Below are 21,767 nucleotides of genomic sequence, written 5' to 3'. Positions count from 1 at the left end.
ATCGGAGTACAGTATTTCGATCAGGCACTGCACCTCGACGTCCAACTATAAAATATTGACGGAAAGATGATGCTCTTTGACTACAGATACATTGTTTCTAAAAAAACTGCTCGCCAGCAAATACACAATGCTGTACGTTCAAATACATATCGACTGAAACGGCATATTATGGGCCGTCTGCCAACATTCGTTAAATAAGATAAATAAGCAAATAAGATTCTTTATTTCGCAACCAATTTACAACAAAAGTACAGCGCACAAAACTAAAAAAAAGATAGCAAATAAGAATAATAAAACAATACTTAAGAGAACTTTTTAACCGAATAAATATGAAACTTGCTGATAATACTAATTTGTATTAATTCTCATTATAGGATGATGGAATGTAATCTAGCACAGCTACACTGTTTTACAAAATACACCATAATTAATGCACGAAATAAAATACTGCATGCAAAGACCTTGATAACAAGGTCACGTTCGCATTGCAGGAGCATCACTGAACAGAACTAAAGGACAGTTCAAAACAAGCAAAACTTAACTTAATAAATAATAATGACAATATAAAATATATATTAAAGTTGAGAGAATAAATACAATAAAATATAACAAGAACTAAAAAATACAAAAAAATCTATCCTGAATATAATTCAAAGAACAAAAGTACTGATAAAAATCGAGGTAGTCAGGCCAAGTTAACCAATAGTTTAAATATAACAAGGGTAATACCATCTCCCGTCACTGAGTACTAGCGGTTCGAAAAACATGCGTTTCCTCTGCACCACTCTGTACATTCTACATTGACTGACAACTGTTTCATCTAATTTTCCCATTTTTAGGTTGGATTGCACCTTCAAGCTTCAAGTCAAACATGTTCAGCAAAACTTGAAGTAGGGCTACATTGTTATATTGAATTCAAGTTTCTGTTCTTGAAAACGTTAAGTAGGCCTATGCAAAATACATTCATTTTATACAAGTAAACTTGACTAATATAAAAGTCCCTTTAGTTTCTTTTAATCTTTTCTGATTCTATGATACTGTATCAAACTCTTAAGCCTTGTTTTCATTAGTAGAGTTAGTGGTAGAGTTGCCTGGGCAAGTACTAACATTAACATCTTGTGAACTCTCCCAATGAGAATGTTCATGGTAGAGTACTAGTTTCTAGTAGAGTAGAGTGGGATAGCACCGAGGGATAGTACTTTACCACTCGCCTTCCCCCACCACCGCTTCTCACTCTACTCTACCACTACTATGCTAATGAAAACAGTCTCGGGCTAGTAGAGTAGAGTCGTGCTGTAGGTTATCAAGTTTGAAAAGTATTGTTATTTATTGATAGTGTTTAAATGTTAATTTATTGAAAAGTATTGACATTTCAAATTATGTTCACCAGACAACACACTTTAACTACTATTCTCAATTGTAGTGGAAACAGTTACTCGACCAAGTAAGTTGAGTAGAGTGAGCTCGGTAGAGTTAGTATGCCAGTTACTCGACCACTAACTCTACTAGTGGAAACCAGGTTTTAAATCCGATTTAATATATCAAGACCACTTGAATTCAAGGAAACTTGACTAATGTAAACGCCCCTTGACGTGGAATACCATTTAAAAAGTTGTATTATTTTAATTCTTGTTGTATTTACCTCATAGTAGTTTGTGCTAGCTGTGTAATGGCGAATTCAGGCTCCTCCACTCCGTAACTTGTCAAATAAGGATCGATAATACGAAGATAGAGTATTGCATCAATATTTAGGGTAACATTATCTGCAACAAAGTCATCGTTGATAAGATTTTGATGTATTATTTATGGAAAACAATTCACAATTCTTAACTTAAACTATATTATTATTATTATATCGTATGAGATCGAGTACACACATCATTTTATTTACAAAGTAAAAGTCACACATTTAAAATCAGTGCGTCAAGCCATTGGATGAAATTTGGTGTTGCTTGATGCACCTCGTCAAGGTTTCCATTAAATTTAAAAATTGGACATATTAAATATTAAATGATTAATTGTCTGTGTCTCAGCGCCACATTCACATACAGCAGAGTCAGCAAAGCCCCATTCATACATCAGACCTCCGCATCTTCCATGGCCAGTGCGCATTCTGTTCAACACTTAAACTATATAATGAGCTCATATTGGAATATTGTAAGACCGAAAACCTTTTGATTATGTTCTTACAACATACTGGTGTAACTGGTATTATAACCATCGAGATAGAGTATTATGTATTAATATATTTTTTATCCACCAAAAATATTTTCAATACAATGTATAAACAAAATTAAGCCACAGGATACACCCAAAACGGCTTACTGGAGTAGATAATATATATTTTTTTAGATTACGTCTTGGGGACCCCAGGATGGAGTATAAGACAAGTCAATATACCATATAATATGCATAAGTAATATATATACACATATGGTTTGAATATAACTCGCAGTATGTACCTAAGTAAAAAGGCTGTCCAGTTAATATATAGGTCCACGTTATAATGGCAGTGTTTGATTAGCAATGTTATTGCTATCCTTGTCTATCATTCAACAAAGCGGATAGCGCTATCTCTCTTTCTCGCTTTGCTCTGTTGCCAGATCGTCTTTTAACAATGTAGAATTAAATAACAAAATATTTTATCTGCATTATGAAATTATTGAAAAATATAATTGATAATTTTAAACGAGAATGAACCGTTAATATTACATCAATAAACCTGTATCAGCTACCGTCTATAGAAGGCATTGACAAGACAGAAGATCGGCAACGTTGTTCTCCTATCTTTCTCCACTGCCATTATAACGTGGACCTCACTATAGTAGTATAGGTCCACGTAAAAATGGCAGTGGAGAAAGATAGAAGAGCAGCGATTCCGATTCTCTTTAAAAACATAATTTCTAAAGTTCCATTGAAACAGGTTGTGACTTGCCTGTAGCTGCTCACACTGAACGCAACCAGCAAGTGCACGCGTTCAGTGTGAGTGTTCCTATAGCTCTTTCCAGATTTTGCTTCTCATCTGCACGCTTGATCATGTATAACAAAGCGTGCACTTGCACATATCGTAAGCATTCAATGTGATCACACCCTTAGTAAGATTTTGATTCATAATATTGTTGGGAACCCATTCACAATTCTCAACTTGGACTATAGAATGAGCTCGTATTGAACTATTATAAAACCAAAAACCTATTTAATAATGTTTTTAAAGCTGATATTATAACTAGTAGTTCTGTGAACAGTAGACCTCATCCACAGTATTCTCATCCACAAGTACCTGATTGAAACTATAGACCTTATGGAAATACAGCAATAGACTGGCTTCTCCACACATCTGTGTAATCACTTGTCAGCTGATTTATGATGAATAATTCTATAGTCTGATTTTTACTCCAATATTGGCGTGTGAAGGAGGCTCCTTTTTCCTCTTATATTATCCTTGAAATGCAAAATTTCCAAAAAACCTTGTATATACGTCGACGCGCAATTAGAAAATTAACATACCTGTCGAATTTCATGAAAATCTATTACCGCGTTTCGCCGTAAATGCGCAACATATAAACATTTAAACATTAAGAGAAATGCCAAACCGTCGACTTGAATCTTAGACCTCACTTCGCTCGGTCAATTCTTATTTATTTTACCAATTCACTAGAAATTTACAAAATAACACTTATCAACTAATATACATTGGTGTGGCTGGAAAAAGAAGCCTTGAGCTCCAGCCACGAGTTCGAAAATATTCTTTAAATTATTGGTACATTTGCCGTGATAATATTCTAAAATACAAACCAAAAGATAGTAAACCAAAAACCAAAAATATGTATAATTAAACACACAAAATCAATTCTTCAATCAAAAATCAACAAGCCCAATAATAGAAATAGGTAATATAGAAATTATAATAATAATAAAAAAAAATTTTTTTTTAGGTAATCAAAAAAACCAAGTTTGAACTGAGCGTGTTAAAAGCAAGTCATAATTTATAATAATTTAGTTTTCGATTTTAAAAAAGTAATTCTCTTTTAACCAGGATCTTATTTTATTAAATTTATTACTTGTAATTTTTTCCCTAATGAAATCGTCTGGTATCCTATTTATTAGCTTATTGCTCTGGAACTTGAACTGATGATTGCTGGTTGTCAATGCAGTGAAATTTATACTGTAAGCACTTACACTTGCTGGTCTTAAATTGTGACATTGCGTTGAGTAAATAGATGTGTATTTTTATTTATGAATATAATTAAGTTTGTTATGTACGTTTGGCGAAGCGTTGGTAAGTTTATCTCATCAAATATTAGTCAATATTATCAATATAAATATTAAAATATTATCAATTATAGTGATAGAGTAGATTTGGAGCAACTATAGGGAGGTTCGCGTTATACTGACAGTGGGGGAAGACAGAAGAACATCATTTCCGATTTTCTGCATTGCCACTGCCTTCTATAGAGGATAGCTAATACTGGCATATCCAAAGTAATGTAACGTATAGAAAACATGAAAATAGGGTACCTTAAATTTTTTTGGAAAGCAATACTTTCCTTACCTATGGTAATAGGGCAAGGAAAGTAAAAACCTATTTAATAATGTTGATATTATAAAGCTGATATTATTAGTAAAGCTGATATTATAACTAGTAGTTCTGTGAACAGTACACCTCACGCAGTATTCTCATTCACAAGTACCTGATTGAAACTATATACCTTATGGAAATACAGCAATAGACTGGCTTCTCCACACATCTGTGTAATCACTTGTCAGCTGATTTATGATGAATAATTCTATAGTCTGATTTTTACTCCAATATTGGCGTGTGAAGGAGGCACCTTTTTCCTTTTATATTATCCTTGAAATGCAAAATTTCCAAAAACCTTCTATATAAGTCGACGCGCAATTAGAAAAGGAACATACCTGTCGAATTTCATGAAAATCTATTACCGCGTTTCGCCGTAAATGCGCAACATTTATAAACATTTAAACATTAAGAGAAATGCCAAACCGTCGACTTGAATCTTAAGCTGCGTACACATATACGTGCTTCCAACCCGCACCGAGCACGCTCCGCCCTCGTACCGCCCTCGTTCCTCCATCGAACCACAGTCGCTCCGCTCAAGCACCCATCATGAACGTTATGGAAGATGTTAGATCTTCTCGCGTTCCCCGGTCGAATCACTGTTGCTCCCCGGTCGATCATCAATCGCTCTGCTGGAGTAACGTTCGGTTGCGGAGCAGAGCGAAAGTCTGTAGGCACCTTTAGACCTCACTTCGCTTGGTCAATTATAGAGATAGAGGAGGTTCGCGTTATACTGACAGAAGAACAGCATTTCCGATTCTCTGCCTTGCCACTGCCTTCTATAGAGGATAGCTAATACTGGCATATCCAAAGTAATATTAACTGTCCATTCTTGTCTAAGATAATCAAACATATTTCATTCGTCAAAAATATAAATTTTTCAAAGATTAAATAATAGATTATCACAATTGAGATTAACTATTTTGTTAGTTGATTATACTTTTACATTGTTAGAGAAAGATCTGGCAACGTTGCAGAGCTAGAAACTGATTACGAAATCTGCTTTGTCGAATGATAGACAAGGATAGCAACAGAAATGTTGATCAAATACTGTCATTATAACGTGGACCTCAATATAGGTGATAAATTATGGGTTTAGAGAGCAGTTTAAAGCCCGGTCCAGACGCTCAAGTTTAGCTTCAGTCTTTTGCTCAAGCAAAAGTCGGAGCATGTAAGTCGTTGCGTCTGGACGGTAAAACGGATGGGTCTTCAAGCTTAAGTCGTCAAACTTAAAATGTATCGGCCGGCAATCTTTTTCCATCAAACCGTCCGTCTTTTGCCTATCCACCAAAACCTAAATCGCGTAAAAATGGAGATAGAGAAATTGTGATTTCAGATTCGGATTCAGCGCCCTAAAATTAATAAAATGCCTCGCGAGTACTTGAAAATAAGCAAGTATTTTATCGTTTTTATATAACGCTTTTTTTCTTGATTCTCATGATACTCTCAGAATTTGATGTTGATATTATGATTTTAGTTGTATCGACAATAATTATTAACATTAAAAATAATTATTATTAGCATTGGAATGCTAATAATTTGTTTTAAACAACTATGCTAATATCATTAAAAGCTTACCGAGTTGAAAGCAGAGAAAAGTCGGGAGAAAAAATAATAAGCTGCATCGAGTTATCAATATTGCATGCCTCATTGATTGCAATTAATAGTCCACACGACAGCTGATTTTTTACCAAATTACAATGGGATATTAATTGCATGCAAGTAATAATCCACTCGACAGCTGATTTATGATGTCTATAGTCTGATTTTTATGGTAATATTGGCGTTCGAAAAAACGTCTTTTCCTTTTGTATTATCCTTAAAATGCAAAATTTCAAAAAACCTTGTATATACGCCGACGTGCAATATAAGGAGGAGCATAACATACCTGTCTAATTTCATGAAAATCTATTGCCGCGTTTTACCGTAGATGAGGAACATATAAACAAGATTATAAACATATTTTCAGATTCATCTTGCAATTCTCGAAGCAATGCAACGTGAGAAAATTTGTGTCTTTTTAACAACCAGTCCCTACTCCAACGTGAACGATGAACTCTACCTTTCTTCCTATTTTTTACACACGAAACAAAATTGGCCAAGAGTACTAAAAGCTCTTTCATAGTTGATGACGAACTGAGCTTGTGAGCACAAAAATAGGAAAACGGACGACATAAGACGGATGCGTGTGGACGCAGTTTTACATCCGTCTTTTGCTTGAACCAAACGATCCGTCTTTTGCTTGAGCAAAAGACTGATGGTAAACTTGAACGTCTGGACCCGGCTTTAAGCTAAGCTTATTGCCATATACGAGAAAAGATAGTAGAAGAAGATATCCTTACTATAGGTGATAAATTTTGGTAAGAGAGCAGTTTTAAGTTAAACTTATTGCCATATACGAGGAAAGATAGTAGAAGAAGATATTCCATGGTATGGGGCGTTTATATTCCAAATTTCAAGCCGGTTTTTGTTAACTCAAGCCGATTACTGTCAACTACTGTATATTACTACTGTTCTGACCAGGTAAGAGTTTAAGAACGACACAGTATGAGAGACTACCAGTGTCACATAGCTTCACGAAAAATAAGTACCAGGACTATGAACTCGAGTTAACATTGAAAATTGGAACAGAAACATCCTATACCATGGGATATTTTCTAGTGTTATATTTTTCTATGCTATTGCTTGGATATGATTTTGGAGCATGATTATGATTATTTATAATTAATATCGGGGCACCGAGCTTCGCTCGTTATTTTTATCTATTGATAAACAGAACACAATCCTCTAAAATAATCGTGTTTATATTTCACAGCTGGCTATACGTCATCTTATGAATTTCGGGGATGCGATATTTTGATTTTTCACATACTCACTTTTTTACTATCCACAGCTGTTTCAGCCAAGGATGAATTATCCTTTTAATGTCGTTCAGCGAGTTTTCTCAAGGATGAGACCTAGTGCAATCGAATCTTTATATCATAAACCTGAATATAAAGAAAATAAAAATCTCAGTACCCTTTTTTTTACTGAGATTTTTATTTTATTTATATTTATATTACAAGTAGCCCTATACAGGAAAGAGATCATAAACCTACTATGTTCCAAATTTCGTGAAAGTCGTTAGAGCCGTTTTCGAGATCCGTTAAACATAAATAGCCAGATATAAAAATAGCCAGATAAAAAATAACCAGATATAGAAATAACCAAAATATAAATACAGAAATTGCTCGCTTAATATAATAGGATTAATGATTTATGATTTTTGTTTTGGAACATAAACACCCTATACCATGGGATATCAACTTGTGCTATATTTTTCTATGCTATTGCTAGATATGATTTTTAATTGTAATAATTAATACAAAATATATTTATAAATTTATGGAAAATAGTTTTTGACCGACCAGATGTGACAACTCTCTGCTTAGGAACTTTGATGCAGATTTCTTTTAGACGTTATACATGATTTGTAATTGTATGTAAATATTAATAAATAAATAATATAAATTAATAGAAAATAGTTAGTGGCTGACCAGATGTAACAGCGCTCTGCTTAGGAACCTCGATGGCAATTTCTTTCAGACTTTGAACGTACTTCACTTTGTCAATAATGGGTACCAGAACATTCAGTCCGGGCTCTAGAATTCGAAAGAACTTTCCCATCCTTTCCACAACCCAGGCCTGCAAGAGAATAACACAAAATAACATATTGTTGTAATAAATAGATAAATAAATTAACATTTTAATCACCCAAAGTGACTTCATATTTCTGATTTCTTTGTTGTGACTAGCTATTATATTAGCTTTCTTTTTCATTTTTATTTTTTGACGGGTCCTATAGTGAGGTCCACGTTATAATGGTAGTGGAGAAAGATAGGAGAGCAACGTTGCCGATCCTCTGTCGTGTAAATGTCTTCTATAGACGGTAGGAGATACAGGTTTTTGATGTAATATTAACTGTTCATTCTCGTTTGAAATAATCAATTATATTTTTCAATAATTTCATAATGAATTTTCATAATTAAGATGGAATATTTTTAATTAATTATTAATTCTATTAAAAGACGCTCTGGCAACAAAGCAAAGCGAGAAAGAGATAGCGCTATCCACTTTGTTGAATGATAGACAAGGATAGCAATGCCATTGCTAATCAAACACATTATAACGTGGACCTCACTAAAGAGTGAGAATTTCACACTCAACACTAAAGCTGCTATAACAATTGATGGAAAGCATGAAATGTTAAAATAAATCATCAAATTGGAGAGAATTTCATCCTCTACAACCCAACGTTCAGTACTTATTCTCTCGGTGCATTGTTGTTGAGTAATAAGCCCTGAAAGTGCAAAAAGTTGGAAGAAAAACTGTCTTTTCAAAGATTCCACACTTTTAAAAACGAATATCTCGAAAACTAAAGGAGATATCACAAAACTCTACTAAACAAAACTTGTAGGAAATTTATCTAGCTTCATTTTTGTTCAGTTAGTCATGTCGCTGAAATGCATTGTTCTCAAGATACATGCGTGTCAGCCAGAAATGAAAAAACGCAACTTTCAAACCACCCTCATTCCTTAAGCACAAGGGGTAGGGATGAGGACTTTTGATATGTTTACCTCCTAAGTAGTCCAAACAAAGCTGTGAAGTCAAAAATTGTGTTCCAAGCATTCCCCCTCAAAATTTCCCTGTCAATTGATGTATTGTTTTTCAATTGAGAATTTTACACTCAACACTATAACGGCTGCAACAATCTAAAAATTGATGTTTCCCGAAATAGATAGATATGTTTGGTAATGGTTAATTCTAAACGTGAAGTTGCCATCTCTAACGGTGAATGGAAATAAGAATAATACATTTATAACACAGGGTGTACGAAGATAGGTATAACAGCTGAATACCTACATGAAATTTGCAATAAGAAGTGTTCAGTAAAATTTCTTATATCAACCTTAGTTTTCAAGATAGGCCTATATAGATTTTTTTCAAAACTTCAATATCTAGGAAGCTAACAGTCAAAATCCAATTTTAGGTATATGGTTGGGAACAGAAAGAATATTCCAATAGAATTCATATGGTTTGTTCCTTTGTTTGACATATTGAACATTTTATGAGTGCTCAAAATTGAAAAAGTTCTTTCGTCGACATCAAAGCCAAATTTCAAACAGCTTGAACGCTCATAGAAGAGTTCAATAACGTCAAACAAAGAAAGAAATTATATGAATCTTATTGGAAATTTCATTTTCTATTCAACCATATCCTTAACATTGGACGTTGACTGATAGTTTTATTCGTATTTTAAAAACCACTTATGAAGTGAAAATGCACTTATTATTGGTAGTAACTTACTCTAATGTCAACCTTGACATTAGATGATGATGTCTAACAGTCCTACAGTCTGATGATGACCCACACAAGATCGAACGATCATCGTTACTACCAATAGCAAGTGCATTTTCACTTCATGAGTGTTTTTAAAAATTCAAGTTTTATTTCATTAGGTAGTGAAAAAGTATGGGTATGTCCCAACGAGCTAAAATATAGTAAACCATAGAGCGGCTGTTGGTGTGCTTTCAGCGCTCTCAATGTGTTACACGGCGAACTAAGGGCAGCCATCACAGAGAGAGGCAAGAAGAGCCTCTATTGCCAGTCTGCTACTGCAGGAATAGGTGTGTTTTTGTGAGTTAAATTGATTTCTATGACAAAATATTATCATCATGATATTTATGATGATGATGATGATGATGATGATGGCATTGTAAACTTGACTGGAATGAACTATAGACATCAGCTTATATTACATCGAAAAAATAATTAGACGGTAATATTTCTGTCATATTATGCAGATCATATGAAATAAGTTGTACAAAATCATATTTTTTCATATCACAGAACTATTACCGGCCTAACATGATCATAATATAATAATATTATATAATAATATGTTAGGCCGGTTTTGTTTGATGTTAGGCCGGTATTAGACGGTAAAAGTTCTATGATATGAAAAAATATGATTTCGTACAGCTTGTTTCATAATGATCTGCATATGACAGAAATATTACCTTTTAATATCCGGCCTTAGTTTGTTATTTTTTTGACTATCATATTTTGCCTTCTTGTTATGAACTTAGAGTTATGTGGATAAGTACCGTAAGCTGATATCAAAGAAACGTCTTCATAAACTCGTTTTTTGAATTCCTTACTCAAAATAACATAAAAAAATAATCATCCAATCTCTAAAATAATAATTTTTCAGTTACGGTATGGCATTTCAACTTACTAGAGCACTTGTACGGCTAAGCAGTATTAACACTGTAACTTAGGGCTACATTAATTTCACAAAGGCTTCAAGTAAAGCAATTTAAACAGTTGATTTTATGGATGCAAAACAACTGTAATACCGTACATATATTTAAAATGCTCGATAAAAAATCAATATAGTATTTATTAAATATAACTGATTTGCGCCTTGTATTTTATGCAAGTTCCCATTATATCAATAGGGTCATTCAAATTTTCCGCCACTTCTTGCGTCATGGCTGCCGATGTTCAATTCGTAACAGGAATGGCGGCCACTCAGCCACTCTATAGTTTACTATATTTTAGCTCGTTGGTATGTCCGTATGTAACAGAAATAGTTTTATAGTTATTGACGTTTTTCAAGAAAATTGATATATTTTGAGAGGCCTATATTTTGAGAATTAAGGTCGATGTAACAAACTTTTACTGGAAATTATTTGTAACAAATTTCATGAAGGATCCATGTTCTTCGGCTGTTACACCTTTCGTGGAACACTCTGTATATAGGTGTAAATGTTAATCGCTCGATTGCACAAAAGCCAGTTAAATTTCAATTGTGATTAATTTCACATGAACCAATCAGATAAGGCTTTTCCGTAAAATAGGCTTCTCTGATCGGATCTTGTAAAATTAATCACGATTGAAATTTAACCAGCTTTTGTGCAACCAGCACTTAAAACCTTACCTCTTGTTGTGGAACAAACATGATAATCTTGTTGATGGGAGTCGACATTGACTTGGCTCGCCTAAGGATGGACGATAATCCTCCATGCTGCTCGGAGAACAAAACCTTCTGAAAAATTAAAAAATGAAATGAAAAGGTGCAACACGGACAGAAAATCATCATCACAAGAAATGTTCAAAGAAGCAAAACGATATTGAAGTGTTTGGCTTGCTGTTCTGCTTCCTCCCACATTTCATCACATGAGCCGAGTGATAATTAATGTAATACCTACAGGCAAGGCCATCTTGAAGAAGTTTAAATATTACTATTCTTAAATGTTTTATATTTTTATATGTTTGACTAAGTTTACAAACGTAAATAAGTGTTTATTTTGGACATAGTTTATATGTCAACTCTACGACAAGGACTGTCAGGTCCACTTTCTGACACAGTCAATCCAGTTATCTGGTCATAACTAAGGGGAGAAGTATGAAGTAAGAATAAAAACTCCACTCGACTTCCCATTATTTTATCCTTTCAGCTAGAGAAAAACAGGCTTGTTATTGTTCCATGATATGACTCCTATCTAAATCTATTTATATTGAGGTACACGTTATAATGGCAGTGGAAAGAGATAGGAGAGCAACGTTGCCCATCCTCTGTCTTGCCAATGCCTTCTTGACGGTAGCTGATACAGGTTTATTTATGTGATATTCATTGTTTATTCTAGTTTAAAATACCATCAATTATATTTTATTAAGCAAGAAATTATATCTTTCAATAATTTCATAATTAAGATGAAAATTTTGTTAATTAATTATTAATATATTCTACATTGTTAAAAGCTGATCTGGCAACAGAGCAAAGCGATAGAGAGATAGCGATTTCCGCTTTGTTGAATGATAGACAAGGAGAGCAATACCATTGCTAAACAAACACTGCCATTATAACGTGGACCTCACTATAGTAGTTAGGCCTATTTTGATCTCAGAATAAATACCATACCTTTAATACCATCTGCTTTATCTATTACCCACACTTCTGGGATCGATGGCGTCATAGAATTCAATTTCAATACACATCATAACACAACTATTCAGATGGCAGATAAACAGAGACCTCTTTTGAAAAAATTCACTCATAAATTAATTCTCATAATAGTATGCCTTATCGGGAAGCAGCTTCCCGACGGCTCTCATCCAACTGCTTTACACCAGGAGGCAGCTTGTTAAAGAATTTCAGTGCAGAAACTCTATGACTGGCCTGTGAACGGTGGAGACGTCACTATGACCACTGTCATGTTTCTCATCTCCTGGGGACATCCAGCAGCTCGCGGTGCCTGGTGTTGTGGTTGTGAACGTCATTTCTGGCAGCCAGAGTATGCTGTATCCTCTTGACATACACCAAGCACAGGAGGATGTAATGGCTGAAGACCGTCAGTACACCAAGGTGACCAAAGATGGACTTGCAGTGGGCAAGATGGTCGCTGCCTGTTATAATTTTTTTGTCATACTTACTCAATTGCAGCTGTTTTCCATGCATTGAATCAAGCCGGTAAACAACTGTTTGCAGAACAAGAAAACATGTGATTTTCAATACAGCATACTGTACTGTGAAGAGATCATATGTTTTCTTTACAGTCGAGTATGTTTCCTAGTTCTATAGTTAATAGTCCTATGTTAATATAATAACTCAAATAATTCAAGAACTCATCTAAGAAGTTTCAAGTTATAAGAACTCATATGAAATCTCATAATATAGGCCTTCATTATTTTATTTGAGCTCGATGGGTCTGTCTGTTATGAACTAGGCGCTACGGGCTAGGTCATGTTTATAAAATGCAGTAACTCGAGCATAAGCAGGTAATGGTTTCTGTTTCTTAGCAATATTATTCTTTCTCAGATAAATATGACAAAAAATATTGTAAGTAACTTGTACGGTAACGTGTTTACCGCATTCGTATGATAATTCTGCCCTCAACTACGTTTCGGGCAGAAACAATCATACTTAAGCTGTAAATTATCGTTACCGGACTTGTGACGTAAAGTACTATTACAGCCCTTTTTTGCAGCCTCAGGACATCAGCAGTCCCCTCGAATGGCCCTACAGGAGCAATCCATAGGTGATGTGGCATTGAAAGAGCACGTGATACATTATTATAGTTCTCAGTCACCAGGCCCCTCATTAGGGGCCTAGGTCACAACGACCAAATTAGGTCTTAATAGGTCTGAATACAAAGAGACGCCGTCCATCCAGGAAGCTGGTCAATGACAAAGGACAGAAGTAGCCTAAGTAAGTATGAATCATCTTGAGCAGCAGGAAGCAAATGCGGGAGAGTCAGTTGTTTGCCTGCTATATATGACTGTTACAGCTGAGTTTGCAGTCCAAGACAAAGCCTAGCAGCTTCATTGGATTCTGAGGGTCACGCAGTTCTTGTGACAAGCTGCAGATGATCCTTTGAGTTATGTCCTCATTTATTTATACATTGATAGTTACAATTTCATTCTCAACTATGAATGATTGGGGAAGGAACAACAGACTTAAAGCCCAAAACTGGAATTGATTAGCCAGGAACCATGAAGTGGCAGATCAAAGATGCTCCGCAGAAGCCTCCAAAACCCGCTCAAGCTCAGTACGGTATCCGAGATGCATAATCAGCAAACATCAGAGAAGAACCATGGTCGTCGAGGTCATTTATCATGACAAGGAACAGTGTAGGCTCCAGCACCGATCCCTGAAGAACACCACAAGTCACCGGAAGTGTCCAGGAGCCCGTACCACTGAGGGAGACAAGCTGAGTCCTTCTAAAAAGGTATGAGCCCTAGATGGAAAGGACTGTCTCTTAACCTAGCTCCGCAGTGCAGGCTGGTTGCTTGGCTGAATCGGACTAGGCGCTGAGACAGCAAATAATAGCAGCGTTGGTGGGAATGCGAGCGGCCGCAGTAACACCTTCCACCCAGCAATGGTCGGCGTAGTTCCGCCTAGCGGACAGACGAAAGAACAAACCAGTTGGTTATTTTATCCCTCCAGCCAGGCTCAGCCAAGCAGCCGAGACAATAGAACAATGGAGTGGCGGTCTTATTCGCGTTCATCAGCAGTTTTCTTTCTCACGATTATTTTGATTTTTGTGTGTCAATAATAACTCCAGTCACCAGTAAAGTTCCCAGAAACGTGGTGTACTACCATATTAATGACTTTTCATGATAGAGTCATATTAATGACTCTAGCCCAGGTGAAGAACCTAGTGGTACTGCTTCATCATAAGTACAAGACAGCAGCGACACCTGAAGATAAAAACTACTGGTTGAACCAGTACCAAAAACAAAAAAAAGAGTATAGGATTCAGGTTGGCATGGCAAAAAGAAACTACACGTCAGAGACTATAATGTCTGCTGATAATAACTGCAAAGCAGCCTGGGACATTATAAATACCCATCGCCCAAAGAAACCTCAAATGGAATCACCTCTCAATCCAGATGACTTTAACAATTACTTTGTTAGTGTGGCAGAAAACATTCTGCAGGAGTTGCCTGACTGTGGCTCAAATCCCATGAATAATGTAGGACAGGTGCAACAGCAGATGATGGACTGGAAGCTGGTGAGTGCAGACCGTGTGACCAAAATTGTTTCAAACCTGAAAAACTCCAGGTCTCAGGATATCTATGGACTTTCAACCTTTGTGCTAAAGGCAACAGCAAAACAAATAGCTTAACCATTGGCTGCAGCCATTAACAGCTGTTTTGTGGCAGGAAGGTTTCCAGACTGTCTCAAGACAGCAAGAACAGTGCCAATTCACAAGAAGGGGGAGACCAGTGATCCAGCAAACTTCAGGCCAATCTCCATGGTGCCTATCTTCTCAAAGGTGATCGAGACAGAGATGAAAATGCAGATGACCAACTTTTTTTAGGGGAATGGGCTGCTGTCATCATCGCAACATGGATTTAGAAACAGACGATCCACAACTAGTGCTCTCCTGGCTTTGACAGAAAACATTCAGAGAAGTTTTGAGGATGGTGAATCTATTGCCCTCACATTGTGTGACCTTAGCAAGGCCTTCGATTGCGTACCTCACAGGATATTGGTTGGAAAGCTGGAGAAATATGGTCTGGGTGGCAAGGTCCTTAAGACAGTGATATCCTATCTGGATAATAGAAAACAGGTGGTGCAGCTGAGAGGTGCTGGCTCGAGGCTGAGAGGCGTTAAGCATGGAGTACCACAGGGCTCGGTTTTGGGCCCTCTGTTGTTCATATTACTCATGAACGACTTCTCAAGCGGTCAGGGGGCAGTGCTTTTTGCGGACGACACCACCTTGATTGCCAGAGGTGTCACTGTGGAACAGGCAAAGGAGGAGTCCGCCAGACTCTTAGAAGTAGCTAAGTTGTGGTTTCTTGCCAACAAGCTCAAATTAAATGAGGATAAAACCAACATCTTGGTTTGCTCATTGAAAAGACAGCCAGTCATATCAGATCCAGTAAAACTATTAGGACTCTGGTTGGATGAGCGATTGAGCTGGAATCATCATGTGAATCAAGTATGCAGGAAATTGTCCAGAGTGCTGTACCTCCTTCGTAAGCTGAGATGTGTGGTGGATCAGAGAAGTCTTGTCATGGCCTATCATTCGCTGTTTCACAGCCATATCATTTATGGATTGCTCCTGTGGGTCACGCACCAGCTGTCCACGATGTGCTGCTACTGCAAAAGAAGGCTCTGAGAATAGTGACATTTTCCGGCTTCAGGGATCACTGCAGGCCACTATTTAGGGATCTTGGGATACTCACAGTGTACAGTCAATATGTATTGTGCTCGCTTATGTATATCAAGAAGAACCTGGTGCAGTTTCAAAAAAGGTGTGATATACACAGCCACAATACACGACATGCCACTAGACTGGAGGTACCCCGGAGCCGACTGGCGGGGAATTACAATAGCTTTCCTTCGCAGGCAATAAGATTTTTTAACAGCCTTCCTAGACCAATTCAGGAAACACCGAACTCTTGGTTCTATACCACTCTGAAAAGTAAACTCCTGGAAAAGCCACTCTACTCACTACAGGAGTTTTACAGTGAACCTCTTTTGGGAGTCAAGCACCTCCACAGCGTGAATGACCATGTAGGTTATTTTTATTGAGAATTCCGACACTGCCTATCTGGAAACCCCAGTCATTGGCAACGACCTCAAGTATCAAGTATAAGTAAGTATCATGATTTTTTAATTATTTAAAAACATTGTTGACATTCTGAGCCTTTAGGCTAAACTTGGGGTCGCTAAGAACGAATCTGCAATCAGAATTTCTCTATCACCAAAAATAACGAAAAAAATCCAGCTGTTGATCTTCCGGCAACCGTTAACAGTCATCCTGCAATGCGGCCGAAACACTTCCAAGCCAGACACCAATCTCGAATGACAACAACGCCAAGCTGTAAGAAACCATCCTGCACTGCGGCGCTAGGTTTAGACCATAGAATCTCAGCATTCTAAGAAAAATGTCATGGTCCACGCAGTCAAAGGATTACTCGGATCGCAAAGAGCAAGAGACTCACCATGAATACTCTCAGCTACATGGTCCACTGCACCCACTATCGATCTCCCAACTCGAAAGACAAATTGCATGTTGGAGAACAAGCCATTCTTCTCAAAGAAAGTTTACAGCTGCGGCTTGATCACCTTGCCAAAGGTATCTCCAGGGGTAATGGAGATTGGTCTGAATTTACGAAGGGTCTCACGATTGCCCTTCTTGAAGACCGGACAGTCCTTGAAGTTTTCAAGAGATCAGGCAATTTTCAGACCTCAAGCAATCATTGACAGATGCAGAGAAAGGAACTGCAACGGCCTTTACTAGTCTCAAAAAACTTTTGGCTTGAACTTGATAAAAGTTTAGCAGCAAGTTATAGGTTAACTTACAAAAGATTTTCAAGACATAACTCACAATACCTTTTATTATTCCACATATATAACTTACAGTCTGGAGTCTAAATGAGTATTTGACTTGACAGGATTACTAAATCAGCTAGTAAGTAATTATATTATGATGGAAGAAAAATAATTAAGCCTATACAAATTCTAACCTTACTTCTAATGTCGTTCTTACCGGTAAACAGAAGAATGATTACTTACTCGAGATATTATGGACGTCCTACCAATCATAATGTAATTCTAAAAATACTAGAATAAGTTTTAAATAATTGTTTTTAATAACTTAAGTTCCATTAACAACAATATAACCAGTTTTTTGCCCCCTCTTCACAAATCACAACACATGCCTGGAAATCTGGAAATAATCGACTTCCCCGATTCGACTTTTCACATTGATCGATATTATCAACATCGACGCTTTTGATACCGTACAAATACTGCACCGGGAGATTTAAAATATTCGCTCTGAGTAAAAGAAATAATAGACTATTACAAATAATGATCTATTCAACATATGAATAGAGTATATTTGAAAAGTGAAGGATTCGTTCAGGATATCTTGAAGTCAATAATAATGATGAGCGTTCTTATTTTTTATGATAGTGCAAAATGCAGTACGTACCGTACCTAAGCCTACTATAAAATTGTCTAGGTACAATATCAGTAAAGTAGCCTACTTGAAATGCACAATGAACCAAGATATTCTCAGGTGTACTCCTTGCTTTTCGAAATTATATAAAATTTATGTGTACCAAATCTAAATATAGAGTTAATTCCTATCTAGATATATGAACATTGAACTAATAATTGTTTGAAATTTAAGAGAGTATGGGATGTGGACTAAAAGCCTGAAGATCTTTTTAACTAGGCTTTTAAAAGGAATAACTTATGAATTGGAGATTACACTTCAACTGTTTAAATACCCTTTTCTCAGATTAAGGCCCGGTTGCACAAAAGCCGGTTAAATTTTAACCGTGATTAATTCCGCGAGAACCAATCAGAGAAGCCGTTTTATAAAAACGCATTCTCTGATTGGTTCTCGTCAAGTTAATCACGGTTAAAGTTTAACCGGCTTTTGTGCAACCGGGTCTAAGAGATAACTTCAGTCTGCAAGCACTGCATAAACGTGGGTTGGAATCCCGTCATTGGTCATGGACGTTTGATCATCTCATCAATAAGCACACTTTCAATAATTGTCCAAGGTACCAAGCGAAAAAAATCTGGTGTGGCGCACTCACACAACTTTCCTTGACGTTATGAAAATTGATCACCTGACGCTAGTGTTCACGCGCATCCCAAGTCTACTATTCAAAGATCTGAGCCAGCTGGTGACAGGACAATAACGCTGGAGACACACGAGTTCTGCTATCTCTTCATAATGAATGATTTAATAGAATCAACAGTTGCCAACAGTTTGCAATTGAATAATCTTATTTTCTCGAATTTCGAGCTTATTATTATTTTCAATTTTAGGTGGAAATGTTATTGAACATCAATTGTAAAGATTTTCATGCTCAATCTTTTCCACTTGAATTTTTTTGTTTAAATTGTATCTGAAGCCTGTTAATTGAGAATCTAAAATCAAACTTTGTATAGATGGGGCGGAGCTCCTGGAGTTTTTACATAAGATGTGGAATATGTGGCAGTTGATAGAGCTTATCAATGACTAGTATAGTCAATGAAAGGTATAAATTTGATCAAAATCGTTGGAGCCGTTTTAGAGAAAATCGCGAAAAACCCTGTTTTCGACAACATTTTTGCCATTTTAGCCGCATCTTGAATTGCATTTGATCAAAATTGTTCGTGTCGGATCCTTATATTGTAAGGATCTTTAAGTTCGAAAGTTCAAGTCATTCCGTTAATTGTGATATGAGATATCGTGTACACAGACACACACACACTCATACACACACACACAGACAGAATGAAAATATCGCATCCCCGAAATTCATAAGCTGACATAGCCAGCTGTAAAATATAAACACGATAATTTTAGAGAAATTGTGTTCAGTTTAACAATAAATAAAAATAACGAGCGAAGCTCGGTGCCCCGATATTAATTTATTATAACAAAATATTCTATCTCAAGATTCAAGATTCAAGATTTCTTTATTGCGAAAAATATGTATATACAAATGCATAGCATCGTCATAAAAATTTAACATGGTAAATAAAAAGTATTTACATTCATAGAAATAAAAATTCAAACACAAGCATACAAACAGCAAACAAAAATACCCACAAATTAAAAACTCCTCTTTTCTATACGGGCATTTTTCTATTAAAATATTTTTCATGGTTCTCTTAAATTTACCCGCTTCTAGCTCCTTCAAATGTGCAGGAAGCTCATTATGAGCACTTATACCAAACTCCTTAAAGCAGTTCAATGTATTTGCATAATTGCACTGGTTCACTCTAAGAGATTCAGAATTTCTTGTGTAATGGTTGTGAACGTTTCTATTTACAGAAATACTTGCTAAATTAATTCTCACATACATAAGACATTCAAGAATGTAAATAGCTGGTACTGTCAAAATGTTGAATTTTCTAAATAAATCCATACAATGAAAACGACTATTCACATTAGCAATGACCCTTACTGCTCGTTTCTGTAACACAAATAGTTTCTTTACATTCGGCAACTATCATTACGGCAACAACACCATAATACAAATGAGAATGAAGATAAGCAAAATACACTGAAATTAAAACACTCTTATCAACAATGAACTTCAATCTATTCAATATAAAAATTCCCTTCGATAGTTTGCCACCATAATATTTTGATGTGTAAGTCCCATTTTAAATTGCTTTGAACTGTTATACCAAGAAACTTTGCATTGTCAGGTTGTAATCTAAATTCAAATTCCAAAAGTTGAGTTTTGACCTTATTAAGACACAATGAATTAGAAGCTGTCCAATCTTCAATTATTATCTCATTAACCGTATGCAAGCTACCAGAAAGACTATTATTCTTTATTTGAACAGCTAAACCATCAGCAAATATAAAAGGTTTTACATTTTTACAACTGATTGCTGCAGGAGGATCATTAACGTATATAATGAAGAGGATAGGGCCAAGTGTGGAACCCTGTGGAACACCTGATGATACTTTTAAATAATTAAAAAAATAGCCATCGTAAAAAACAGTTTGATATCTATCACTCAAGTAAGAGGCAATTAAATTGGTTGACATATCATCGAAACCATGAAATTTGAGCTTTTGTAATAGGATGGGATGAGATATTGTATCAAAAGCTCGGCTCATGTCATAAAAGCTGCCTAGCAGATTACACCTCTCATCAATGGAATAGATACAGTTTTCCTTGAATTCAGATATAGCTGTATTTGGGCTTCTATTAGGTCTGAACCCAAATTGACTATCGGAGAACAGTGAGTTATTTTCAAAGAACTCAACAATCTGACAATACAAAATAACCTCAAAGATTTTAGAAATAACTGGAATGATAGAAATTGGTCTAAAATTATTATACTCACTTGCAGAACCTTTCTTGAAAAGAGCAATTACTTTGACAAATTTTAAGCTATTAGGAAAAACGCCATCAAGAATACAATCATTAAACAGAGAGCTTAGTACCTCACAAATATGAGGAGAAGCCAGTTTCAACAAATGAGAATTCAATAAGCAATACACATCAAGGCAAGCACTATTATTTAATGAAAGTATTACACTATGAACCTGCTCAACACTCATACGATGAGAAGAGAAAGAGGGTTTGGAATTTGAAGAGTTTAGCAATCATTGAAATTCATTACCAATATAATTACTTGTTTAATAAAAAATGATTGATTATTTAAACAGGAATGAACATTTAATTATGAAAATTCATTATGAAACTATTGAAAAATATAATTTCTTGCTTAATAAAATATAATTGATTATTTTAAACGAGAATGAACAGTTGATATTACATCAATAAACCTGTATAAGCTAACGTCTATAGAAGGCATTGACAAGACAGAGGATCGGCAACGTTGTTCTGCTATCTTTCTCTACTTCCATAATAACGTGGACCTCACTATAGCTGTCTTATTGTTCAATGTTATAAGGACAGAAACCACTGCTCAACATTATTATCCTGTTATAGCCTATTCAAGGCTTCCCTATTATAGCGAGAAGTTTCAAATAAATACACCGAAAAGTTTGAAATTGTTGAAATAAATATCAATTTCTAAAGCCCGGCCACTCTCTGAATCACCCTATGCAAAGTTTTCGCCCAACAAAACTGAGTTACCGTATCTCAGAGTTGAATCTGCCCGTTATGTTGACTTTGCTGGAAATATTATGATGTT

At 35.8% G+C, this 21,767-nt stretch overlaps 1 protein-coding gene across 1 annotated transcript in view; it reads right to left on the bottom strand.

Moving 5' to 3' along the window:
* The window catches only part of LOC111047836 (stomatin-like protein 2, mitochondrial), a 35,150-nt gene extending 17,316 nt beyond the window's left edge, over positions 1-17,834 (bottom strand). Inside the window, exons 1-4 of the mRNA XM_039422236.1 lie at positions 17,655-17,834; positions 11,562-11,669; positions 8,116-8,263; positions 1,643-1,763 (exon numbers count right to left, since the gene is read on the bottom strand). Coding sequence (XP_039278170.1) covers positions 1,643-1,763; positions 8,116-8,263; positions 11,562-11,669; positions 17,655-17,684 — 407 coding nt within the window. The 5' untranslated portion in view covers positions 17,685-17,834. The remainder of the gene's footprint in view (positions 1-1,642; positions 1,764-8,115; positions 8,264-11,561; positions 11,670-17,654) is intronic.
* Positions 17,835-21,767: the final 3,933 nt, after the last annotated feature.

This window comes from Nilaparvata lugens, chromosome 2 (genome assembly GCF_014356525.2).
Source record: "Nilaparvata lugens isolate BPH chromosome 2, ASM1435652v1, whole genome shotgun sequence".
Classification (NCBI taxonomy): Eukaryota; Metazoa; Arthropoda; class Insecta; order Hemiptera; family Delphacidae; genus Nilaparvata; species Nilaparvata lugens.
The sequence above is the reverse complement of the archived record's forward strand: the minus strand, read 5'-3'. Positions and strand labels throughout refer to the sequence as shown.